Source organism: Neoarius graeffei, chromosome 6 (genome assembly GCF_027579695.1).
Source record: "Neoarius graeffei isolate fNeoGra1 chromosome 6, fNeoGra1.pri, whole genome shotgun sequence".
NCBI lineage: Eukaryota > Metazoa > Chordata > Actinopteri > Siluriformes > Ariidae > Neoarius > Neoarius graeffei.
Window position 1 is genome coordinate 57,108,333 of NC_083574.1, and position 27,833 is coordinate 57,136,165.

Here is a 27,833-nt window from a genome sequence, read left to right on the forward strand (position 1 = left end):
GCCCACACACGCCCCGCGAGCACGCTGGGATCTGTAAACACCGTAAACCCGGAAGAAGAAGAATTACGAATTACGAGAATTTCTGAAGCCTTATGCGCCTCGCCTCATCTATACGCTCTTGCCAGTATCTGTTGGCGTTGTTGGTGACAACAAGCCACAGCACCAAGACCAGCAACACTAACGACTCCATGTTTATTGTTTACTATCCGGGTCGTGAGACTACCGCTTAAAAGATCACTGATGTCACTGTTTGCGCCGCCTAACGACATCACGTGACGTCCACCCACTTTCGCTAACTCCACCCAATGTGTCCACCCACTTCCAGCCAGCACGGTTCAGCGCGGTTGTAGTCGAAATGCAACTCCAACAGCCCCACTCAGCTCGACTCAGCCCAACTCAGCACGGCACGGCTCAGCCCAACTCAGCCGCGTTGGTAGTGGAAAAGCGGCAATAGTCAGCTGGGATAGGCTCCAGCTTGCCTGCGACCCTGCACAGGATAAGCGGTTACGGATAATGGATGGATATATGGCCAAAAGTTCATGGACCCCTGACCATCACAGCCATACATACTTTTTGAACATCCCACTCCAGATTTAGTCCCGCCTTGCTGTTATAACCTACAGTATTCCAGGACAGATTTACACTAAATTTTGGAGTGCGTATGTGGGGATCTGCACTCATTCAGCCACAAGAGTATTAGTAAGGTTGGGCACTGATGATGTATGAGGAGGCCTGGGGTGCAGTCGGCATTCCAGTTCATCAGAAAAGCAATCAGTGTGATTTTGGTCAAAGCTCTGTGCAGGCCACTCAGGCAATCTCACACAAACCTTGGCACACCATGTCTTTATAGACCGCACTTTGTGCACAGTGGCATTGCATGCTGGAACAGGTTTGGGCCCTTCAGCTCCAGTGAAAAGAAATTTAATGCAACAGTGTACAAAGACCTTCTAGACGAATAAATGTGTGCTTCAAATTTACAGCAACAGTTTGGTGCAGGCCCACATATGGGAGTGATGGTCAGGTGTCCACATACTTTTGGCCATATAGTGTATCTAGATGTATCACTAAGGGTGGAAATATAGTTGCTATTTAAGCACGTGTTCGTGTCGACAGCCAGCTGTGTTGTGAGCATAACTGTTCACATACTTGGCTATGTATTATGCATGTTACTGGAGGTTTCCACTAGAGGGCACACCAGAGAACTCAGACCTTACAGACTGTCTGGATTTGAATAATGTAAACAAACATGGCAACACTGGAGCTGGTTAGTATTTAGTTATACTGCTTCGACACTGTCCTCTCTGTTCATGTGTGTATTGCAACTTGCAGAGGCATAGCATTAATTTTTAAGGACGTGCACAACCTACGCACCAAACGGACGCACGATACGCCCATGTAATCACGCGACATGCGAATGTATAATTAAAAGCAAGTATATCTCCACCTTGGTGCCTGAATTTGGAAAAAATTATCTATCTATCCATTCATCCATTATCTGTAGCCGCTTATCCTGTTCTACAGGGTCGCAGGCAAGCTGGAGCCTATCCCAGCTTACTATGGGCAAGAGGCGGGGTACACCCTGGACAAGTCGCCAGGTTATCGCAGGGCTGACACAGAGACAAACAACCATTCACACCTACGGTCAATTTCGAGCCACCAGTTAACCTAACCTGCATGTCTTTGGACTATGGGGGAAACCGAAGTGCCTGGAGGAAACCCACGCGGACACGGGGAGAACATGCAAACTCCACACAGAAAGGCCCTCGCCGGCCACTCGACTCGAACCCAGGACCTTCTTGCTGTGAGGCGACAGTGCTAACCACTACACCACTGTGCCGCCCTCTATCTATCTATATATTTATTTATTTATTTATTTATTAATTATCAAAAAGATGGTTGTAACAGCTCTATGTGCAAGCAATAAGTGTGAAGAGTAGTACTTGGTTCCAATACCTGTTTTGAACGCAGGGAGCGCAGGTAGCTCTTCAGGTCACCTCGTGTCATCAGCTCCATTATCACAAGAGTGGGCTGGCCTTGTGAAACTACTCCCAGCAGCCGTACCTTGAACAATCACAGAACACACATACCAGTGCTCACTATCTTTCCTCTTATCTGGTCATATGCAGAGTTGGGGAGTTAAGTTCACTCCGCTGGGGTGGAGTAACATGTCCTATAATGAAACTGCTCTTCAGTCAACTATAGTCAAGATGAGTCTTAGGACAGTTTCTTACCACATGATGACAGTTGAATTCCTTCATGACAGAGGCTTCATTAAGGAATTCGATGCGTTCGCGCATGCTTGCTGATTCATTAACTGTCTTGATGGCGACCCTGGTCTCAGGTTCATCCTTGACCACACCTTTGGCAATGCCCTCATACACCATGCCAAAAGAACCCTGGCCCAGTTCTCGACACAGAGTGATCTTCTCACGAGCCACCTCCCACTCATCTGGCACATACACTGGGGACAGAAGAAGTAAGTTTGTTTAAAACATTTCTCCATCTACTGTACCATACTATACATACTATACTGGATTAAAAGGAAGGGCATTTTCTTGTCTATTTGCCTTGTCTGAGTCAGAGTGAAATTGATACTATTTGTTAACGCTAGCTTTTAAATTTGTTTTCATGCTTAATATATTTCAATGAAAAACATACACATATTGAAGGGCATGTGGGAATGCTCAGGAAAATGTGGGTATGAAACACTTAAGCATGTAAAGAAATGACAGAACTCCAGCAAGAATGGAAAAAAAACCCAAATGCTCTAAAAAATAATAACTATATAACAAAATAATAAATAAAGAAACAACTTGCACTATCTCCCTACACACAAAATGGGTAAACTTACCAATTCAAATGGTCTGTACACTGTATGTGTCCTACATTATAAAGGCTCACACTGTTCACTTAAAGCATATACGCAGAGCCATGGCCTCACTTTCGTTTATAAATGCCTTGAGACCTCAAGAATGGCACAGGAATAGTTTTAAGCGTTAATAAATCTAATATAGTGATTTTTATGATTAAAGTGATTTATATAGGTAGCAGTCTGAGTGAATGACCTTGACGTCCGTAACGTCACAGCAGGAAGTCTATCGGTCTCATCACCATTTCCGCTATACTAAAACACAGAGCTGACTGCAACTCCGATCCTCCATTTTGAGCTAATTTATCACCATGCCAAGTAGATGTGTTGCTGGCCGGTGCAGCAACATGATAAAAGCTGGATTTACGTTGCATTCATGGCCCAAGAATGTTCAAACTGCAAAAATTTGGACGCGTTTTGCGAGAAGTTCACGGGCACATTGGGCGGCTATGAAGTGGTCTCTCCTCTGCTCTGCACATTTTACTGAAGACTCGTACGAGACCTCTGATCTGTTGAGGAGCGTTGGCTATAAGCCCGTATTGAAAGAGGGTGCAGTACCAACAATTAAAGAAAAAGAAAACTATAAGAAAAGGAAAGTATTTTATTTATTTATTTTTAAAGGAAAGTGAGTTCAGTTGCACCAGTCCTCCCGGAGTGAGCCGAGGGTTGTTGCTAAAACCTGGAATGGAATGGGACATGACATATCACTCGGGCAGTGACCTCCCTGCGGTTGTTGCTAAAATCGGTGACATCCCGTTCTGTCCCGGGTTTTAGTAATTGCCTGAGCCAAGCAGTAATGGCGGAGTACTCAGTATGGAGAGAGTGGAGCAGCCGTTTTATTTCGAAACTGAATCTTGCTGCCATCTCACCCTTACATGGAAGAAGCGAATGAACGGAGAACTGAACAAACAACTGAAAGTCAGATTGTTTCAAAACAATTGGCCACAAAATCGGCCTTCAGAAGCGAGAACACAGATGGGTAAGCTCCGACTCTCATTTGGATAAAAAAAACAACATGTTGTTTGCCTGTGTGGCAGCGGGGGCGTGGTCGAGCACCGGTCTGTGACAGGAGGGCGGAGTCAGGGAAGGTAAGTGGCAGATTCACTTCACCTGAGAGCAATTGACCTGTGTTTGTGTGTCTTCCCAGGGACCGCGCCCTATTTAGGGAGGGAGAGCGAGAGCAGAGAGATCGCTCCCGAACCAGACACCTGATGTGTGTGTGTGCCTGCATAAAACCTATTGTGTCCCCTGAAAAGTGGAACAATAAAACTGTTTGTTGAACCTGATCTCTGTCCTGCCGTCCTCTGTGCTCCACCCACACCTAGAGAAAGCTACAGTGGTGCTGAAACCCGGGACATGGAGCACCAACCCAGCAGCCCCATGGAATCCTCCCCGTTCACCGACCTGGTCCACGCCCTCGCCACGGCTCAGCAAAGCCAGCACCAGGCGCTCGTCGCACTCCGAAAGGAACAAGAGCGGCGCTTCGATGCCCTGGTGCTGGCCCAGCAAGAAGATCGCAAGGCGTTCCGGCGTCTCCTCGCGTCGGCGGGGCCCACCAGCGCTCCGGCCGCGGGCCCGTCTCCCCTCACCTTAACTAAGATGGGCCCGCAGGATGACCCCGAGGCTTTCTTCACGTTATTCGAGCAGGTCGCTGAAGCCTCGGGGTGGCCGATGGAGCAGCGCGCGGCGCGCCTCCTCCCCCTCCTGACGGGAGAGGCGCAGCTGGCTGCACTACAGCTCCCCGCCGATCGCCGGCTGGCCTACGCCGACCTTCGCCGGGCTGTCCTTCAGCGCGTGGGGCGCACGCCGGAGCAGCAGCGCCAGCGCTTCCGCGCGCTGCGGATGGAGGAAGTCGGCAGCCCGTTCGCGTTCGGCCAGCAGCTCCGGGACGCCTGCTGGCGGTGGCTGAGGGCCGAAGATCGCGACGCCGAGGGAATCGTCGATCAGGTGGTACTGGAACAGTTCATCGCCCGCTTACCAGCAGGAGCCGCGGAGTGGGTCCAGTGCCACCGCCCGGCGTCGCTGGATCAGGCAGTCGAGCTGGCGGAGGATCATCTGGCGGCTGTCTCGGCGGCAGGACAGCGGATGTCGACATCTCTTCTCTCCTCTTCTCTTTCTCTCTCTCTCTCCCCTCCTTCTGTGTCCCGTCCTCGCCCCATTCCCCCACCGCGGAGGCGGGGGCCGGCACCACCCCTGCCGGCCCGCCGCACCCGCGGTGCCCTCCCGTTTCTCCCTTCTGTGTCTGTCCCTCCCCCACCTCAGGTGAGTGAGCCCCAGAGCACCGGTGCAGAGGGGAAGCCCGGGCCGGCTTGCTGGCGCTGCGGGGAACCGGACCACCTTCAACAGCAGTGCACAGCAATGGAAGTGGGCGCGGTGGTTCGGATCCCCGACGCGCCAGAGGCCGCCCTCGATCGGGCCGGAGCGTATCGCATACCGGTGAGTATCCAAGGGGCTACATATCAGGCATTGGTGGATTCTGGTTGTAATCAGACCTCAATTCGCCAAAGCCTGGTTCAAAACGAGGCATTGGGGGGAGCACAAGGGGTGAAGGTTTTGTGTGTGCACGGGGATGTTCACAGCTACCCTTTGGTGTCGGTCCATATTATTTTCAGAGGGGAAAAATTTATAGTGAAGGCGGCGGTTAATCCTCGCCTTACCCACTCGTTAATTTTGGGGACTGATTGGCCGGGATTTCGGGGTTTAATGACGCGCCTAGTAGAGAGTGGGTCCTGCCAGTTGACAGGGGGAGGTCCCGGTGTCGTTTTGGCGGGAGCAGCTGTCGCGGAGCCGTCTACGTCATCTCCGCGTCAGGGTGAGGAGCCACCGGCTCCTCCTCTCTCTATTGGGGAATCCCTCGCGGATTTTCCATTAGAGCAGTCGCGAGACGAGACTCTGCGGCATGCGTTTGACCAAGTGAGAGTAATCGATGGTCAAACGCTCCCGCCGAGCGCCACCCCGTCCTTCCCCTACTTCGCGATTATGAAGGATAGATTATACCGAGTGACGCAGGACACTCAAACTAAAGAGCGAGTCACGCAGCTTTTGATTCCAAAGAGCCGCCGGGAATTAGTATTCCAGGCGGCTCACTTTAATCCCATGGCCGGACACTTGGGGCAGGATAAAACACTAGCCCGAATAATGGCCCGATTCTATTGGCCGGGGATTCGCGGCGATGTCCGTAGGTGGTGTACGGCATGCCGCGAATGCCAGTTAGTAAATCCAGCGGCCATTCCAAAAGCGCCATTGCGCCCTCTACCGTTAATCGAGACCCCGTTTGAAAGAATTGGGATGGATCTCGTCGGGCCATTAGATCGGTCAGCACGAGGGTACCGCTTTATATTAGTTCTAGTGGACTATGCAACGCGATACCCGGAAGCAGTGCCTCTGCGCAATATCTCAGCACGCAGTATTGCAGAGGCACTCTTCCGCGTCATCTCCCGAGTTGGAATCCCGAAAGAGATTCTGACTGATCAAGGCACTACGTTTATGTCACGAACACTACGTGAACTGTATGGGTTATTGGGGATTAAGCCGATCCGCACCAGTGTATATCACCCACAAACGGACGGTTTAGTAGAACGGTTCAACCGCACCCTCAAAAATATCATTAAAAAATTCGTAAGTGAGGACGCACGTAATTGGGATAAGTGGCTCGAACCCTTGCTGTTCTCAGTGCGAGAGGTCCCTCAAGCCTCCACGGGGTTCTCCCCGTTCGAATTATTATATGGGCGTAAGCCGCGCGGCATCCTAGACGTGCTGCGGGAAAATTGGGAGGAGGGACCTTCACAGAGTAAGAATGAAATTCAGTACGTTATGGACCTGCGCGCAAAACTCCACACGCTCACCCACCTAACTCAGGAGAATTTGCGGCAGGCCCAGGAACGGCAAGCCCGCCTGTACAACAAGGGTACGCGCCTTAGAGAGTTCACACCGGGAGATAAAGTACTCGTACTCTTGCCCACGTCGAGCTCCAAATTAATCGCCAAGTGGCAAGGACCCTTTGAGGTCACACGGCGAGTCGGGGATGTCGACTATGAGGTGAGGCGAACAGACAGGGGTGGGGCGCTACAGATTTACCACCTCAATCTGCTCAAACTCTGGAACGAGGAGGTCCCCGTGGCGTTGGTGTCGGTAGTTCCGGAGAAGGCGGAGCTGGGGCCGGAGGTTCAAAAAGGGAATTTGGCATCACGTACCTCTCCGGTCCCCTGTGGAGACCACCTCTCCCCGACCCAACTCACGGAGGTCGCCCAGTTGCAGGCCGAGTTTTCGGATGTGTTCTCGCCCCTGCCCGGTCGCACTAACCTCATAGAACACCACATAGAGACACCCCCGGGGGTGGTAGTGCGTAGCCGCCCTTATAGACTACCCGAACACAAAAAAAAGGTGGTTCGGGAAGAACTTCAGGCCATGCTCGAAATGGGCATCGTCGAGGAGTCCCACAGCGACTGGAGCAGCCCGGTGGTCTTGGTTCCCAAGGCCGACGGCTCGGTCCGGTTCTGTGTGGACTATAGAAAAGTCAACGCGGTGTCTAAATTCGACGCGTACCCAATGCCTCGTATTGATGAGCTGCTCGATCGACTAGGCACGGCTCGCTTTTACTCGACACTGGATTTAACGAAGGGATATTGGCAGATCCCCTTGACTCCATTATCCCGGGAGAAAACGGCCTTTTCCACACCGTTCGGCTTACACCAGTTCGTCACACTTCCGTTTGGGCTGTTTGGGGCGCCCGCTACGTTTCAGCGGCTGATGGACCGGGTCCTCCGGCCCCACGCCACCTATGCGGCCGCCTACCTGGACGACATTATCGTTTATAGTAACGACTGGCAGCGGCACCTGCAACACCTGAGGGCCGTCCTTAGGTCGCTGAGACGGGCGGGACTCACGGCCAACCCAAAGAAGTGTGCGATTGGGCGGGTGGAAGTACGGTATCTGGGCTTCCACTTGGGCAACGGGCAGGTGCGTCCCCAAATTAATAAGACAGCAGCGATTGCGGCCTGCCCGAGGCCCAAGACCAAAAAGGGGGTGAGACAGTTCCTGGGGCTGGCTGGCTACTATCGTAGGTTTATACCTAATTATTCGGACGTCACCAGCCCGCTGACTGACCTCACTAAAAAGGGGGCGCCAGATCCGGTCCAGTGGACGGAGCAGTGCCAGCGGGCTTTCTCTGAGGTAAAGGCTGCACTGTGTGGGGGGCCACTTTTACACTCCCCTGACTTCTCTCTCCCTTTTGTGTTACAGACGGATGCGTCGGACAGAGGGCTGGGGGCCGTTTTGTCCCAGCAGGTGGAGGGGGAGGATCGCCCGGTCCTATACATCAGCCGGAAGCTGTCAGTGCGTGAGGGGCGCTACAGCACGATTGAGAAGGAGTGCCTGGCGATCAAATGGGCGGTCCTCGCCCTCCGGTACTACCTGCTGGGGCGCTCTTTCACCCTCTGTTCGGACCACGCGCCCCTCCAGTGGCTCCACCGCATGAAAGATGCCAACGCGCGGATCACCCGTTGGTATCTGGCGCTCCAACCCTTTAATTTCAAGGTGGTCCACAGGCCGGGGGCGCAGATGGTCGTGGCGGACTTCCTCTCCCGTCAAGGGGGGGGGGAGTCGGCTGCGGGCCGGACGGCTGCCCGGCCTGAGTCGGGCGGTGGGGGTATGTGGCAGCGGGGGCGTGGTCGAGCACCGGTCTGTGACAGGAGGGCGGAGTCAGGGAAGGTAAGTGGCAGATTCACTTCACCTGAGAGCAATTGACCTGTGTTTGTGTGTCTTCCCAGGGACCGCGCCCTATTTAGGGAGGGAGAGCGAGAGCAGAGAGATCGCTCCCGAACCAGACACCTGATGTGTGTGTGTGCCTGCATAAAACCTATTGTGTCCCCTGAAAAGTGGAACAATAAAACTGTTTGTTGAACCTGATCTCTGTCCTGCCGTCCTCTGTGCTCCACCCACACCTAGAGAAAGCTACAGCCTGCATTTAGATTAATACATGTAACTTGTATCATGTGTTTAAGTATAAGATTATTTAATTTGCTTCAGAATGTGATTGTCTCAGTTCATCTGATTATTTAATTAGCCTTTTACGTTTTATCAGTGAAAATGCATGCATGTACATGTATGTTGCATAAGTTATAACACCTATCCTGTTTTAATGAGTCAACCCACAATCAATGAAGTCAAATCAGTCTTAGCTGAGCAAGTCAGTAACGGTATTTCTTACTTTCACCATAAATTTTTATTTATATGACTTTGGTCTATAGCTGTAAAAGGCCTCGGCCTTAAAACCGGTTACCGCTGTGATGTCATGCACTCAGGGCTGGCTGGCTCAGCGGGGCAGCTTGAATGCCAACTTTATGGTCGATTTTAACTCTCAAAAATATATATTTTATTCCCATTTATGCAGCATACAAGAGTCAAGGATGGAGATACTATCCACTCAGAAATGTATTTAAAAATAAAGGTTCTGCGTATCTCCTTTAAGAGTGCAGTGCTAAAAAGACATTATTTGCAATAAGAGACATCCATGCAGTGATGCCATCTATTGTTTCCTTTAATGAGTTGCGTAAAGAGTAGCTGAGATTTTTAAGTGGCATGCTTATTTCCCAGTTACTAAATACTGCTTTTTGCTCTCTTATGAATGTATGCTAAATGTATTACTCAATCAACTACAAGCAACTGAATGCAGTTAAAGCAGGACTTACTCTCTGCTGCACTGAAGTACTCTGGGTTTACAGAAGCATAGAGAACTCCATTTCCCAATCTATCACTGTTCCTGTGAGAAGGTGTAACCCACATTACCCACATTACATTAATATTACATACACATCATTGCAGCGTGTCAGGTTCCAAAAATAAATGCCTCACCTCTTTTTTTTCACAAAGAAGACGATGACGATGAGAGTAATAAATAAGATCAGCAGTACAATAGGTAGTGTAATGGCTAGGTAGACCATACTGTCATAGTCTTCTGTGAAAATAAACACCAACATAACCACCTCTGCACATGATGAGACTGAATATACTGATAAATATACAGAAAACAGATATATCGTTTAATAGAATACCTTCTACAGTAATTCAGTAGATTATCAAAACTAATGTTTAGCAATTGGTCATCTTTACCAAAAAGCTATACTAGCCCTCAAGTTAAGCATGAATTCTACTGTTCAATGAAAGCCAAACAGAGTGTGAATGAGTGCCTTTACCCTTGGATTGAGGAACATAGAAGGACACTGGCTCAGTCCAGGAACCATTTCCTGCCAGTGAGGTGGCCTTTACACGGACCGAGTAGTTGCCAAAACCCAGGTTGGTTAGCCGTGCTCCTCTAAGCGACCGGTACTGTTGCCGCGACACACATTCATGCTTCTCAGGCTGAACACACACCCACACACATACACCCACTTTCAGTCTGTGCTCTTATTCTGAGTGGTGTTTGGGTGTTTTATGCTGCTACTCACCTCTGAGCCCAGGCGGAACTTGAGTTCGTACATGAGGATGAGACCGCTGGGTTGTGGAGGCTCGGGCCATCTCAGCAGAACTGTCCCCTCTGTCCTCTCATCCATCTCATGGGTTACCAAGCCGGGAATGTTGTCAGCTTTTTCTGGATGAGCAAATATTGCTGATCAATAGAAGCTGTCTCACATAAGCAAGAGGTCATGATCATTGTTCCTAATCCTCAGATATTAATATTGAGGTACATAAACTAGCCCAGGACTCCGAGCCAATCCAGATTACATTGTCAATGTTGCTTTTTTAATGATGGGCACAGTAATGGCTAATTAGCACTACTGATTAGATGGCATAAGAGTCTTATTTGTTGTGGAAGAACACAACATGATCAGTGGCTTTAAAATTGAAGCTCTCTGCCAGTACCTTACTCAAGGTATTTACGTCAAGGCCCACACTGTGACCTGGAGTGATACAAACAGATTGAATGACCCCACCTGCAGGTTTGGTCCTGGAAAAGACGAAGGCAGCTGCACTACATCGCTGGACCTCATGGTTGCATGCGTGGATGTCTATACGGTAGACAGTGAATGGTTGCAGGTTGAAGATTTCCATGATCTCCGTCTGAGACGTGGCTTCCGAGAAAGGATACACTCGGTCTACAAGCTCCATTTCAGTCATGTTGCCTTCTGATGCGGTCACGTTCTGGCCCAAGCTTCGTGCTAATGTATCATTAGCAACTCCAAAAAGCTCCCGGCGTCGTCTACTGTTGTGAGGTCTGAGTGACAGAAGAGAAGAGAAGAAAAGAGAAGAGAAGAGGTATTTAAAGAATGAAACAGTATATTTCAGTGCACTCTTCACATGGCTTTCCAAAAACACACAAACATATACTGTTCAAAAAGCACAACTTACAACACTTAATCACTGTGATAGCACAACCCTGTGGGATACATACTGTGTGAACAATAACACAGTGTGTCTACGATGTGCTAAAATACTAGTGGATCTCAAACAATTAGAATATCATGAAAAAATTAAGTTAATTCAAAAAAAGTAAACTTTCATATGTTCTAGTCATTACACATAAAGTGAACTATTTCAAGCCTTTTTTGTTTTAATTTTGATGATTATGGCTTATAGCTCATGAAAATCAGAAATCCAGTATCTCAAATTATTAGAGTATTTCCTAAGATCAATCAAAAAAGGATTGACAATACAGAAATGTCCAACTTCTGAAAAGTATGTTCATTTATACACCCAAAACTTGGTTGGGGCTCCTTTACTACGAGCAACTGCATGAATGCATTGTGGCATGGAGGCAATCAACCTGTGACACTGCTGAGGTGTTACTGAAGCCCAGGTTGCTTTGATAGCGGCCTTCAGCTCATCTGTATTTTTGGGTTGGGTGTTTCTCATCATCCTCTTGACAATACTCCATGGATTATTTAAGGGGTTCAGGTCAGGCAAGTTGGCTGGCCATTCAAGCACAGTAATATCATAGTCAGCAAACTGTTTAGTAGTAGTTGTGGCACTGGAGACAGGTGCAAAGTCCTGTTGGAAAAGGAAATTGGCATCTCCATAAAGCTTGTCAGCAGATGGAAGCATGAAGTACTCTAAAATCTCCTGGTAGACGGCTGCATTGACTTTGGACTTGATAAAACACAGTGGACCAACACCAGCAGATGACATGGCACCCCAAATCATCACAGACTGCGGAAACTTCACACTGGACTTAAAACACCTTGGATTCTGTGCCTCTCCACTCTTCCTTCTGACTCTAGTACCTTGATTTCCAGATGAAATACAAAATTTACTTTCATCTGAAAAGAGGACTTTGGACCACTGAGCAACAGTCCAGTTCTCTGGTTCAGGAGTGGCTTGAGTTTAGGAATGCGACAGTTGTAGCCCCTTTTCTGAAGAAGTCTGTGCGTGGTGGCTCTTGATGCACTGCTACCAGCCCCAGTCCACTCCATGTGAAGCTCTCCCATGTTCTTGAATCGACTTTTCTTGACAATCCTCTCAAGGCTATGATCATCCCTGTTGCTTGTGTACCTTTTCCAGCCAGCCTTTTCAGCAATGAGCTTCTGTGGCTTATCCTCCTTTTGGAGGGCGTCAATGATTCTTCTTCTGGATAACTGTCAAGTCAGCAGTCTTCCCCATGATTGTGGTTGCATGTACTGAACTAGACCGAGAGATACACGGTTTTTATACTGTTTGACTCAAACTCAAAATGAAATACTCTATTTTGAGATGTGTTTTTTTGTGCTGTAGATCACAGTTATCAAAATTAAAATAGAAAAATGCTTGAAACATTTAAGTTTACGTGTAATGAGTCTTGAATATATTCAATTTTCCCTTTCTTAAATAACTGATGGAAAATACTGAACTTTTTCACAATATTCCAATTGTTTGAGATGCACTAGAATATTATTCACCGAAGCTGAACTACACAATGCTCCAATGCTGAAACAGTTGGCATCCTGAAACCATGAACATTCTCCATTCAATCCCAAATACCATTGTCTATATCTTCCACCTATAGACAACATGTCCACTGTTAGATGCAAACAATATATCCATCCATCCATCCATCATCTGTAGCCGCTTATCCTGTTCTACAGGGTTGCAGGCAAGCTGGAGCCTATCCCAGCTGACTATGGGCGAGAGGTGGGGTACACCCTGGACAAGTCGCCAGGCCATCGCCGGGCTATGCAAACAATATAGAGTTACAATATTTAAGCTTTCGCATCATAGATTTGTTTGAGGTATGCAAGTAAGGATATGGTTTATGAATTATGTACTTCTGGTGGATAGAAAATTAATAAACAGAAAAACTGGCATATGCACCTACTGATCCAACAACCAAAATGCAACCGTTTGAGCTGTAAAACACGACACACCTTGCTTTTTTGCAGCTGCAAATATAACATGAAGCCACAGGTTGAAATGAAATGACCGCATTTACTATCTCATCTCAAAGCAAGGAATGCCTGTGTGTGGTGATGATGAAGCTGAAGACCACCTGGTCTTCATTCATTACATGCATGCAACAACGAAGACAGTGGTCTACCAGCTGCTAATTGAGCCACTGCCACTTCACAGATGAAGCTAAAGCGCAGCAGTCATGGCCTTACCTAGTGCCATCTTTAGGTGACATGTACCAATTTGCTCGCTCAGGATCTCTGCAAAGAATTAATAATCAGAACCTTTGATGGGATTGAACTCAGATATGGGAAGACAAGATTAATGTGATTGGTAATGGGGAGTTAGAGCTGACTGAAAATGTAAGCTTGACATGTAGAAGTGGGATACATACAGAGATTATGATCATGGAGGATACACAAATATGGGAGACGAGATAAAGTACACATAATCAATGGGGTTTTTCCAAGACCCCTTTTCAGAGGTAAAAAGAGGATTAAGTAACTGATCAGGGCTTCTATTTGTCTCATTCATCTCATTATCTCTAACCACTTTATCCTGTTCTACAGGGTCGCAGGCAAGCTGGAGCCTATCCCAGCTGACTACGGGCGAAAGGCAGGGTACACCCTGGACAAGTCGCCAGGTCATCACAGGGCTGACACAGACACAGACAACCATTCACACTCACATTCACACCTACGGTCAATTTAGAGTCACCAGCTAACCTAACCTGCATGTCTTTGGACTGTGGGGGAAACCGGAGCGCCCGGAGGAAACCCACGTGGACACGGGGAGAACATGCAAACTCCACACAGAAAGGCCCTCGTCAGCCACGGGGCTTGAACCCGGACCTTCTTGCTGTGAGGCGACAGTGCTAACCACTACACCACCGTGCCGCCCGCTTCTATGTCCTTAAAGTATTTAAACACCTGATATATGAAGATACCTTCAGTCTGTGAACACATTAAGTAATCATCAGCTCATGTGCACATACACTATTTGGCCAAAAGTATGTGGACACCTGGCTATCAGACCTATAAAACGTCCCCAAACTGCCACAAAATTGGAAGAACTCAATTGTCTAATATGTCTTTGTATGATGGAGCATTAAAAATTTCCTTCACTGGCACTAAGGGGCCCAAATCTGTTGCAGCAGGACAAAGTGAGGTCCAGGAAGACATGATTTGCCAAGGTTGGCGTGGAAGAATTTGAGTAGCCTACATAGAGCCCTGACCTCAACCTCACCGAACACCTGAAAGATGAGCTGCAATGGCCATTGTGAGTCAGGCCTTTTCACTCAACATCAGTGCCTGACCTTACCAAAGCTCTTGTGGCTTAATGAGCACAAACTCTCACAGCCATGTTCAAAAATCTAGTGGAAAGTTTCCCAGAAAAGAAAGGAGACCAACTCCATATTAATGTGCATGGTTTTGTAATGGGACATTCAGCAAGCACTATGTATGATTGGGATGGTCAGGTGAACACATACTTTTGGCATGCATGGGTGTGTTTAAAATAGCATTTTGCAGTTTTCCAGTTGACAATCGTGTATTTGATTGAGTATTCAAATTTGAATGTATCATAGCTGGCCATGATTTGTCAATTAGGAGCTTACCGGTAATGTTTGTCCATACAAACTAACGCAAAACTGCAATGAAATTACTGACAAAACTATAGTTAAAGCTGTACTGCCTTTCAGATTTTTCAAGTTTAGGTCATAAAAAGAATTTTCCCCAACACCCAATTATTTATTCATTTAGTGGATCGAAAGCTACTGAATTCAAATCACAGGCTTCCAATTTTATTATTATTATTTTTTAATAGAACAATTAATGAATTTAGGGCCACATAGCGCTAACTTCTCTGCTATTTTTTCTTGCTTCACCATGACGCAATACAAAATACTACGTCATGCATCACGTGGTGGGCTTTCTCCGTTCATGCAAGGCATTGTGGGATACAAATTTGAAACAGGAGAGAACAATGGAGGATGCAAATGAAATGTGAAAGACCGACTACAGTAACGGAAAATGAGAATAAAAGACGTTATGTTGCAAAGGAAAGGAAACGCAGGACCAAACTAATAAATATCGGCGGTCAGTGAGCACCTCAGTATGATCAGCTTTTCATTTAGTGACAGAATGATGTAACTGTCAGTGCACGGTCAAAGGTAAACCTGTAGATGGCAGTAATGCAACACTGGAAGCCAGCTGCCGTAAAACCCAAAAGATGAAGAAGAAGCAGGTAAACCGGCGCATGCACACATGGACTTTCTCTGTCTGCTTGACTGCGCGAAGTGAGCGATTTCATGCACATTATTTGCTAGGGAATCCCCTCAAATTAAATAACTTCCCAGCCACAGAACGGCCTGTTTTTTGGGATATTACAGAAATAAACATATATTACAATGACCAAATTTCAGAAGAAACTAAATTTCACCGATTTTATGAAATCAAAAGGCCGTCTACTTTTAAATTATTAATGTAGAGGCTGCCCCCCCACACACACACACTCAAATGCAAATACTTTAGGCTTGAGATCACGGGCGATTGCTCTAAGACAACGAGGGAGGCTCAGCCTCCTCTAAAAATGACGAACATCGTGTAGGATGAATTGCGCTAGGCTTATGTTATAGCCGACCTTATAACATTGCTATTTCAGATCCAGAATCATAGAAATATATGTGCTCAACCCAACTACAGTGCAAAATCATTCCGTTATAACTTTCCCCAGTTCGCCTAATGTGTGCGTGAGTTTTTCCCCCTCGTGACAGCGCGATGCAGCACAGCCTCAGTGGACTTCAATGGCATTTGGGAGCTATGCGCTTTTCAATATCAAAATGCAAGAGGATTATTGGACAAATACTGCGAAAACACCCACCCACCGGACTCCCAGCCTTAGTGGACTTCAATGGCATTTGGGAGCTATGCGCTTTTCAATATCAAAATGCAAGACGGTTATTGGACAAATACTGCGAAAACGCCCGCCCACCGGACTCCCAGCCTCAGTGGACTTCAATGGCATTTGGGAGCTATGCGCTTTTCAATATCAAAATGCAAGACGGTTATTGGACAAATACTGCGAAAACGCCCGCCCACTGGACTCCCAGCCTCACAGTGGGAGGGACATGGCAAAGCTTTCCGCGAGGAGACTGGTGATTGGTGAAAGCGGCCGGATATTTTCTTTGATTGACAGCTCGTTTCAAATATAGACAGGCAGCGGTGAATCTCAGTTCAGTCCCATACGGATTCACAAGTGCTGTGGTGTATTGTAAGAGATCAGCTTACATTTCGATTTCATTCATTACATACGGTTTCTACCAGCTTTTTTAGTTTGTATATATTTTCATTGTAAATAAAGTGTAAATATAGTGTTGTCAAGTTTGCTATCTTAGTTCCAGAAATTTCACTTATTTGAGTGACTGAACTTGAACTTGAGGGGGCTAGTCAGCTAGCAAGAAAGCTGCGCACGGATGCCAAGCATTGCTGATTTAATTTTGGCGAAGCCATTTGCCAGTCTTCCTTTCGAGGAAAAAATTAAAATTAAAGAGCAGGGTAGACCAACGCCTCAAATTGACTTGGTGAAAAAGGTAGGGAATAATACTCGTTCCTTTCAGCTCTCCTGGTACGAGAAAGTGAATTGGCTAACAGCAAGTGACCCACATCAACAACAGTAAATAGGCTACTTTAGTAATATGTCATGGATGGACCAAAAATATAGAATCTATTTAAAATGTTTATGCTGAGTATATTATATTGGAATATATATTTTTCTGGATATGAATTAAACACAGCTACAATTTGGAAAACATTTTTAAACAAAAACACAGCTGAGAACATTTCATACTACAGACCTGGATTAAAAGTGAAGGGTTATCAAAATTGTCAATAAAACATTTCTCAGTCAAAATAAGTAAAATATAGGGAAAATGTCATTGAATGAAATGTGTGGCACCCAGCTCTATGTTTGGCTCCCCAAGGTCAGTGCTTGTGCCTATTCCAGAACACTCTGCTGTTACTGCTGAGGTTCCTGACAAAGAGCTGCTTTCAATAATGATCAATTTTTAAACAACATGCCACAATTTTAAAATATAAAATGTTAAAATATACCCCCCCAACACTACCATCATGTATATTGGACAGTAGGCTAATGGGCCAAAAGAACCTGTTATTTCACAGTTTGTGACCCTGCCAACAATCAGCCAGATCAGAGGCAAGAGTATGGGCAAAATTGATGTGTTTTTTCTTTTTTCTTTTAAAATCTGGAAATATCGTAACCGACCAGCCTCCCCTGTTTGAAAGACTACCAGCCGCCACTGCTTGAGATGCTGACAGACGAAGACACCTGGCAATGTCTGCTGAGAAAGTGAGAATGACTCATCCAGACACACACATCAGTGTCAGTCTCTGAGGGCAGACTTCACACCTGCAAACTTCAGGAATGCTTCAACAGCTCCAATACAAAGCATCCTTTGATAACTCAGCTTCCTGTTCTGAGGTGGTAGAAATGAGGATGAAGTATGTGCAGATACAGGGCTTTGGGGTGGCTCCCTATAATGCAGTTCCCTTCCTGTCCTGTCCTCTGAGTGTAAAGAGAGAATGCAGGTCCTTTGCATGTGTGATTTGAGCAATTATGGAGGCTTCCAACTGCCTTAGTGCCCAGACAGCTGATCGATGGACATGCAGAAGAGAAAGGGCTAAAAGGGTACAAATTCTGTTTCTCTCTCTCTCTCTCATTCTCTCATTCTCTCTGCGCTGTGCACTGGCTCACTCAGTGGGGATCTTCCCGCAAAATTCATTAACATTCCACACGAATGTGCTGTACATTTCCTGGCAGATGGTCACTCCTAACTAAACAACTGCACAATAAAAGACTGTGTGAGGCAATGAGGAAGAAGGAGCACAAGACATAGACACCAAGAGAAGAAGTGAGAAAGATATCATCTACATTCTCTCTCTCTCTCTTTCACCAGTGCCATCCATCCCTACCTTAAATCCTCAACATCCACTCAGTCTCTGGTTTTTCATGAATTTCATCACACATACACACTACTGTGTTTTTCATCGATGTAAGAAACCTATGTTCTGTGTTGTGATGGATGCGTCTACATTTCCATCTTCTTGGTGGGAGCGTCTTTTTAGATTGTGTTGAATTGTACCCTAAAGATTTTTGAAGCGCAAGGGGCAGCAAGCTGTCATGCTAGTGTAGTTTGCATTATGTTACTTGATCAAGTTAGTCACTGTGAGGTAAAGGTGTAGATCTGGAGGGTCCTCAAACATAGAGTGTTTTGGTAAACTGGGATGTATGGATGCTGTCAGTCCGCACTCACTTGCTCACTTGAGTTTGTTGACGGTGTAGTGGCTGCTGCTTTATGTCCCAGGGCTCCCTCATGCCTGTGTTACCTTCTGGCTCTCCCCTTTTAGCTATGCCGTCATAGTTAGTTTTGCCGGAGTCCCTGCTTGTACTCAGTGCAATATGTATACTGTTCCTACTTATTCAGATGACATTGGGCATACCTAACAACCTGTGTTTTCTCCCCCCCCAAAAAAAAAAAAATCTGTCCCTCTGAGTTACATGTCAATCCTGAGATCGAGATGCTGACCTCTTCTGCTCTTCGGACCTGCCTGATCCATCCTGATGCCCTATGTCTGGTTGGAGTCTCATTGCATCGCTCCTGTGGAGGACGGCCCCATATGGACAGTTGAAGGTCACACCTGGAGGACGCTCTGGATACTTACAGTAATGCTTTTATGACTGAGGACTACAGTTGACTTGCTAACTTTAGGACTGCAGCTGTCATGAACAGTTTTGCACTCAAGTTTCCATCAATGAAGAGTTTATAACATCAACGAAACTGACTTCATGTTAAAACTGTTAATGTTATAGTCATGTTGTCTGTTGTTGCCCAAATGAGGATGGGTTCCCTTTTGAGTCTGGTTCCTCTCAAGGTTTCTTCCTCATGTCGTCTGAGGGAGTTTTCCCTTGCCACCACCGCCACAGGCTTGCTCATTGGGGATAGATTAGGGATAAAATTAGCTCATGTTTTAAGTCATTTAAATTCTGTAAAGCTGCTTTGCGACAATGTTTATTGTTAAAAGCACTATACAAATAAACTTGACTTGACCTTTTGCCAAGTTTGGTGAAATTCCTCCACAAATTGTGAGAACAGTTGATTTCAGAAGGAAAACACACTCTCATGAAATTGTCAAAGTATAATTTTGTTAATCAAGGGCTGTAACTCTGGTAAAATGTGACCGAATTTAATGAAATTACAATATGCGTAGTACCGACATACAAAAAGCCTTTTACCAGGTTTCGTGAAATTCATTCAAAACTTGTGAAAGGAGTTTATTTCAGAAGGTGAGCACCCTTTCCCAGGACTGACGGACGAACAGACGGACATCGCCACGACATAATCCCCCTTCGGGGCTTTCAGCCAGCGGGGGATAAAAAGTAACTCTTCAGATCTCAAGTTTAATTTATTATAATTATTAGATTATGATTATCATTATTTTAATGTCAGGAGTGGCGAGCTGAAGTAGGGACCCAAGAGCAGACTCAGAAAACAGGCAGTGTAAAGAGAAAACTTATTTACTGAAGTAGATGGCAGAAAGGCAAAGGTACAGTAGGGCTCAAGCAAAAATCAGTAGTCAAAAAACAGGCCAGGAGGTCAAAAACACAGAGGAGCAGGTACAACCCCGATTCCAAAAAAGTTGGGACAAAGTACAGATTGTAAATAAAAACGGAATGCAATGATGTGGAAGTTTCAAAATTCCATATTTTATTCAGAATAGAACATAGATGACATATCAAATGTTTAAACTGAGAAAATGTATCATTTAAAGAGAAAAATTAGGTGATTTTAAATTTCATGACAACAACACATCTCAAAAAAGTTGGGACAAGGCCATGTTTACCACTGTGAGACATCCCCTTTTCTCTTTACAACAGTCTGTAAACGTCTGGGGACTGAGGAGACAAGTTGCTCAAGTTTAGGGATAGGAATGTTAACCCATTCTTGTCTAATGTAGGATTCTAGTTGCTCAACTGTCTTAGGTCTTTTTTTGTCGTAGCTTCCGTTTTATGATGTGCCAAATGTTTTCTATGGGTGAAAGATCTGGACTGCAGGCTGGCCAGTTCAGTACCCAGACCCTTCTTCTACACAGCCATGATGCTGTAATTGATGCAGTATGTGGTTTGGCATTGTCATGTTGGAAAATGCAAGGTCTTCCCTGAAAGAGGCGTCGTCTGGATGGGAGCATATGTTGCTCTAGAACCTGGATATACCTTTCAGCATTGATGGTGTCTTTCCAGATGTGTAAGCTACCCATGCCACACGCACTAATGCAACCCCATACCATCAGAGATGCAGGCTTCTGAACTGAGCGCTGATAACAACTTGGGTCGTCCTTCTCCTCTTTAGTCCGAATGACACGGCGTCCCTGATTTCCATAAAGAACTTCAAATTTTGATTCGTCTGACCACAGAACAGTTTTCCACTTTGCCACAGTCCATTTTAAATGAGCCTTGGCCCAGAGAAGACATCTGCGCTTCTGGATCATGTTTAGATATGGCTTCTTCTTTGAACTAGAGAGTTTTAGCTGGCAACGGCGGATGGCACGGTGAATTGTGTTCACAGATAATGTTCTCTGGAAATATTCCTGAGCCCATTTTGTGATCTCCAATACAGAATACCTGTATGTGATGCAGTGCAGTCTAAGGGCCCGAAGATCACGGGCACCCAGTATGGTTTTCCGGCCTTGACCCTTACGCACAGAGATTCTTCCAGATTCTCTGAATCTTTTGATGATATTATACACTGTAGATGATGATATGTTCAAACTCTTTGGAATTTTACACTGTCGAACTCCTTTCTGATATTGCTCCACTATTTGTCGGCGCAGAATTAGGGGGATTGGTGATCCTCTTCCCATCTTCACTTCTGAGAGCCGCTGCCACTCCAAGATGCTCTTTTTATACCCAGTCATGTTAATGACCTATTGCCAATTGACCTAATGAGTTGCAATTTAGTCCTCCAGCTGTTCCTTTTTTGTACCTTTAACTTTTCCAGCCTCTTATTGCCCCTGTTTTAACTTTTTTGAGATGTGTTGCTGTCATGAAATTTCGAATGAGCCAATATTTGGCATGAAATTTCAAAATGTCTCACTTTTGACATTATGTTGTCTATGTTCTATTGTGAATGCAATATCAGTTTTTAAGGTTTGTAAATTATTGCATTCCATTTTTATTTACAATTTGTACTTTGTCCCAACTTTTTTGGAATTGGGGTTGTAGACACAATCAGGGACAAAAAAACAGGACAGAAAAATCTTCACAAAAACTGATGAACACAGGGACAAGGGAAATTCAGGCAGAGGTAGCAAAAGACCCAATTCAAAAGAACAGGCAGGCAAAAACAGAGACAAAAAACTGGACAGAAAAACATGACAAAAAAACAATGAGAAATTCAGGTAGGGGGAATCAAGAAGACACAATACCAATGAGCTGTAGCGAGGCGAGGAAAGTCTACAAGAGACAGTCTGGCAAATGGAGTAGTTCCAAATAGTTCTTAAAGGTCATAGGCAATGGTTGGAGGTGAAATGTAGAATATCAACTTTATTGTCTAGAAGAACGACCCAAAAAGCAAATTCAATTTTCCTAGTGTCTAATTTGCACCCTAAAATTGAATAAAATGGTTAAAATATACTGTTTTGCCCAATTTCCGAAGGTTTGTTTACATCTCACTTATGTGCACTTTCACCGCCAGAGGACCGTCGTCGTGACATCATTTAAGCCAAACAGACTGGGAGCAGCTCTGGGTTTACCTGCGAACCGAGCACACATGTACGGACTTTGGTCGTGAGAGGTTGTGTAAAATGTCTGAAAGCGATAGTGATTTTGAAGTAGGAACTCTCCAAATTGAATATCGAGAGGTGAAACCATATATGTATGAACCTATGGCCGTTGAGAAGCAATTGGTGAACGTGGCTCACTGGTTTGACCGTGCGGCCTCGGAATCAGACAGTGACTCGGCCGACTCTGATCGCGGTGACCCCGGACATCAACAAGACTCACGCCCAAACGATTTATCCTGGTGATTATGATAAATTCCTACTCTCGTCATAATACTAAATAAGAGCCCTTTTGAAGAATAATTAAACCGCCCTCCCCAGTGGATATAGGTAACGATTACTTGACAGTGTGCCGGTCGGCCACAATAGCCTGCCATCTGCGGCATTATACTATTTATAGCCGACTCTGAGCGAGGAAATATCCCTTTGTCTCATTTCCACAGTGATTGTACAGGATCCCTCAGGATTCTTGACTTGTCAATTGCAAGCAAAAATAAAAATGTTTATCTCCAATCTTCTCCTTTTTGCTTGAGCGTTGCTGGTCCGTTTCTTCTTTGACTGCTTGATTTTGTTTCACGCGCACAATCCATTCTCTCCGCCTCGTGTCCTCTTCTGGAAAAAAAACAACCCTCTGGCTTCACGCGCACACTCCACTCTCTCCGCCTCGTCTCCTCTTTCAGAAAAGGCCAACCCACTTGCTCTGCCTCTTCTCCTTTTTTGGAAAAAGCCAACCCTCTTGCTCCGCCTCTTCTCCTCTTTTGGAAAAAGCCAACCCACTCACTCCGCCTCTTCTCCTTTTTCGGAAAAAGCCAACCCACTCGCTCCGCCTCTTCTCCTTTTTCGGAAAAAGCCAACCTACTCGCTCCGCCTCTTCTCCTTTTTTGGAAAAAGCCAACCCACTCACTCCGCCTCTTCTCCTTTTTTGGAAAAAGCCAATCCTCTCGCTCCGCCTCTTCTCCTCTTCCGGAAAAAGCCAATCCACTCTCTCTGCCTCTTCTCCTCTTTTGGAAAAAGGTAAAAACTTCTTCCTGAACTGGTCCCGTTGTTACAGTTCACTGCACAACAATAAGGCATGGTTTTTCTTTGAAAATTCCCGAATGCACGTCTGCACTCAAGCCGAACGGCAATGTAAATAAACGGAAGTGGACTCAACTAAAGCGGTTTGTTTGTCTTAAATGACGTCATGCGCCGAGTGGTCATGAAAATAGCCGAACAGAAATTCACCACGATCCGCGCTAACTTATTTTGATTATTACTTATTAACAATACTTCTTGGGACCAGAAGAAAATTACAGAGGGTTTTTTAACATATAAAGTTTCAAATGTGCATAAAATTAAAACCTATGACCTTTAAAAAGCTCTGGCTGATGGGAGAAGAGTAGTAGCAGGTGTGGGAGTGCCACTTCAGGAAATGGCCTTCAGCAAGGCAGGACTGAATTCCAGTCCTGGATCCGGCCTGAAGCCGGCATGGAAGTCCCACAATCTAAGGCATGGATGGACTGGACCGGACTGTGACATTTAATAGTTGTGAGTAAATTTCCAAGTATCAACAGTAATCAAATCCTTGCTCTAACATGGCACATTGGTTTATGATCATTTTTGCCCCATTGCACAATTACATTCGCCAAAATCTCACTAGCCCAAGTTTCCAGTATTTAGATTCAATCAACTGACTAGCAGTGCAGGTATATTTAAATTTACATTACCTGGTACAAGAAGAAGTGCAAATTCCTTGTAACAAAGGAAACTTTGCAAGCAAGACTGCTAATTTATAATTTAAAAAAGTCTTGCACCTTCTGCCCTTAAACATTGCTTAAAAGATTTACAACTTCACAAGATAGAGGCAATTTCACTGACATTGAAAGTCAAGCAACCAGTCGTTTGCAGGGTCCCTTCAGCTAATTCACAAGGTATTTTAACCTGCCACTACTTTAAACTGAACTCTTAATAACGTTTTACAGAGAGAATGCCATAAATAAAGTTTTTAACCCAGTGGCAATAACATGCTTCAAAAAGCCCAGTGAGTTATGGGTCTAAATGTTTGTTTGTCATGTCTGACAGCCAATGAGATTGCACTTTTCAGCATTCTAAAGCTGGACGGAAACGTGTCCAGGTATCAGACGCTCAGTGGTCCATAGACAGCTCATATGAATCTAAGACTGGACTTTTGCAGTAGCCCAAGCAGAACTGACTAATGATTTGGTATCAAGTGCTTTTTTTACGTGTGTAAAGTGACCTTTTACATGGTAAACACATAACAGTGTAATTCTAGGACACCGTTACACATGCGTCAAAAAGTAATAACATATCCTGTTGCATACATGTGTATGTGGCTCCTCTTCTGGCATGAAGAGGAATGCATTTGCCACTAGCAAATAAACAGATACTACAGTGCAGATGTCCTCTTGAATTCTGGCCAACAGAAGGGCATCATGGCACCTCAGACTGCTTGAGGCCTTTTTGACTGAGCCTCAACCTCATGCTCCAATATAATCTACTAAAGCCTTTTTACATGCAGTAGCCATGGCTGCCCAGGCAACAACAAATGGCCCCTCACAGCAACACTGCAACTCCTGAGCTAGCATAATGTCAGGAATGGGATGGTGAAATATGATCTGGGATCAGGATGCTGGCATAGTTTGTAAATGCTCGCTCGAAAAAGCAAATGTTCTTCTGCTGAAATAATCTCAGCAACAAGTGAACAACATGTAGCTGTCTCAGAATTTTTTTTTTCTTGTCGCAATTAAGTCGTACAGCCCTAAACATTTTTCAGAAACAGGAACACCCAGAACTGTTCTTGAGTCAGTTTGAAAGTAAGCGTATAGGTAGAGATTACAGTACCTGGGTGTGAATACAGAATTATGTAGGAAGTTCTCAAACTTTTTGTTGAGTTCACGTTCCTCTGCCTCCATGGCTTGGGCTTCCTTGGTCTTGGGGCACTGGCAGCATTGGTCTTTCTCACCACCAGCCACATCTGATTTTGTGGGTTTAGTGTCCTCCTCCACTTCTGACAGGGCTGTGGCTGAGATGCGGATTGGGATCTTCAGTTCTGTGGGCAAACAAAGTTACTATTATGTTAGTACACTTGGCTTGTGGTCACTTTCCACTCATGGACAGAGTAGAAGGAGGTTGACACATGAGCAACAGATGGAGGACAGTCTCTAATTATAATTATATAGCGACAAAACTGCAAGTAGAAGGAAGTGCAGGTAAGATAGGAGTACAAAATAATTTAGAGACAGAGTAAGGAGAACAAAAACATCCAGTGAGCAGCAGTTCTGTGGGAGGAAATGCCTCGGTGATGACAGAGGTCTGAGGAGAATGGCCAGATTGGTTTGAGCTGACAGAAATTCTGCAAGAGAACTCAAATATGGCAACTGTTTTTAAATGCATTGAAGAGAAAAGCATCTCAGAATGTACAACATGTCTAATCTTGAAGTGAATGAGCTACAACAGCAGATGATCTCATCAGGTTCCACTCCTGTCAGCCAAGAACAGGAATCTGAGCCTACATTGGGCTCAGGCTCAATGAAACTGGACAGCTGAAATAGAAAATTCAATATTACATAATTCTTCATCCCATAGCCGGCAACAGCCGTAGGGGCACTACTGATGGCATTTTAACAGTCCGTCATTGCTGTGTCTAGGGCATTTAAACTTGGAGGAGCTCATCCCTCTCTAAGCCTGGACAATTTAAAGTAGCCAGTTAGCCTAACTACATGTCTTTGGACTGTGGGGGAAACCAGGGCACCCAGAAGAAACCCACACAGACACGGGGAGAACATGCAAACACCACACAGAAAGGCCCCTGTTGGACACTGGGCTCGAACCCAGAACCTTCTTGTTTTGAGGCCACAGTGCTAACCACAATACCACTGTGCTGCCCAATAATACATACAGTACCAGCCAAAAGTTTGGACACACCTTCTGATTCAATTTTTTTTTTATTCATTAAAAGACACTTCCTGTACACTACACAATGACCAAGTTGAATCTAAACTAATCTAAAGTAATGATAGATGTCGTTTCTCTTTACTTAGTTGAGCAGTTCTTGACATAATATGGATTACTACAGTTGTGTTGAATAGGGCTATTTACTGTATTTTTATTATTTACTATTTACTGTGGGCGGCACGGTGGTGTAGTGGTTAGCGCTGTCGCCTCACAGCAAGAAGGTCCGGGTTCGAGCCCCGTGGCCGGTGAGGGCCTTTCTGTGCGGAGTTTGCATGTTCTCCCCATGTCCGCGTGGGTTTCCTCCGGGTGCTCTGGTTTCCCCCACAGTCCAAAGACATGCAGATTAGGTTAACTGGTGACTCTAAATTGACCGTAGGTGTGAATGTGAGTGTGAATGGTTGTCTGTGTCTATGTGTCAGCCCTGTGATGACCTGGTGACTTGTCCAGGGTGTACCCCGCCTTTCGCCCGTAGTCAGCTGGGATAGGCTCCAGCTTGCCTGGGACCCTGTAGAACAGGATAAAGCGTCTACAGATAATGAGATGAGATGAATGAGACTATTTATTGTTTGACCTCAAACACATTAAGAAGGCAAGAAATTACACTAATGAACTTTTGACAAGGCACACCTGTTAATTGAAAACCATTCCAGATGACTACCTCATGAAGCTGGTTAAGAAAATGCCAATAGTGTGCAAGGATTGCAAGAGCCTATGCATGACAACGGACAAGGTTAATAATGGAACACTTGCTGCAGGATGTAGAAATCAGAAGGTGTATTTGAGAAGAGAGAGAAATGAAGTGAGGAAAATTGAAAAGGTGACAAAAAATGGTTACAAAAAAGAGAAAAAAAGGTTAGGTGAGTGTATCTGAAAGTGGTTCTCTTACCTTTCGAGCAGTAGTTGTGCTGGTAGAGCTCACGGTCCTCAGGCTGCTGTTGCCAGCGGAGCAGATAGAAGGTGGAATTCCCATTTGGGGAAATGGGCGGAGACCACTTCACCACAAGAGACGAGGACGAATTTGCATATGCACGGGCATCCCTGGGCATTGAGGGCTCTGTGAAGTGACCAGATAATTAATCTTTCCCTTTTTAACCATGGTTATTTTGTTAGTCTAATGCCAATGGCAGCATATGTACGTATGTCTTTTAAGCTCATCCACAAGCAAATCAGGGAAATGTGATGTTCAGTGATTTTGACGAGTGCCTACTTTATTACGTGAGCAGTTTTTACTCCAAGCAATTACACTGATGGTATTAAATTAGGAAGACATACGTGTTTCCATGATAGGAAATTCCACTAGATAGTAAAGCACATATATTTATTTGAAATCATTACCCATGACTGAAACACATACAGTGGTGCTTGAAAGTTTGTGAACCCTTTAGAATTGTCTATATTTCTGCATAAATATGACCTAAAACATCATCAGATTTTCACACAAGTCCTAAAAGTAGATAAAGAGAACCCAGTTAAACAAATGAGACAAAAATATTATACTTGGTCATTTATTTATTGAGGAAAATGACCAATATTGCATATCTGTGAGTGGCAAAAGTATGTGAACCTCTAGGATTAGCAGTTAATCAATGGGATGACAATCAGGTGTGAGTGGGCACCCTGTTTTATTTAAAGAACAGGGATCTATCAAAGTCTGACCTTCACAATACATGTTTGTGGAAGTGTATCATGGCACGAACAAAGGAGATTTCTGAGGACCTCAGAAAAAGCATTGTTGATGCTCATCAGGCTGGAAAAGGTTACAAAACCATCTCTGAAGAGTTTGGACTCCACCAATCCACAGT

At 45.3% G+C, this 27,833-nt stretch overlaps 1 protein-coding gene across 2 annotated transcripts in view; it reads right to left on the bottom strand.

Moving 5' to 3' along the window:
• The window catches only part of igf1ra (insulin-like growth factor 1a receptor), a 247,952-nt gene that overhangs the window by 15,758 nt on the left and 204,361 nt on the right, over nt 1–27,833 (bottom strand). The window contains exons 9-17 of one of the 2 annotated variants that reach the window (XM_060923920.1): nt 26,918–27,085; nt 24,958–25,126; nt 10,801–11,081; nt 10,315–10,457; nt 10,063–10,228; nt 9,722–9,824; nt 9,559–9,629; nt 2,232–2,461; nt 1,954–2,061 (exon numbers count right to left, since the gene is read on the bottom strand). In XM_060923920.1, coding sequence (XP_060779903.1) covers nt 1,954–2,061; nt 2,232–2,461; nt 9,559–9,629; nt 9,722–9,824; nt 10,063–10,228; nt 10,315–10,457; nt 10,801–11,081; nt 24,958–25,126; nt 26,918–27,085 — 1,439 coding nt within the window. Of the gene's footprint in view, nt 1–1,953; nt 2,062–2,231; nt 2,462–9,558; nt 9,630–9,721; nt 9,825–10,062; nt 10,229–10,314; nt 10,458–10,800; nt 11,082–24,918; nt 25,127–26,917; nt 27,086–27,833 lie in introns of both variants that reach the window. The other variant, XM_060923919.1, reaches the window with a different exon arrangement.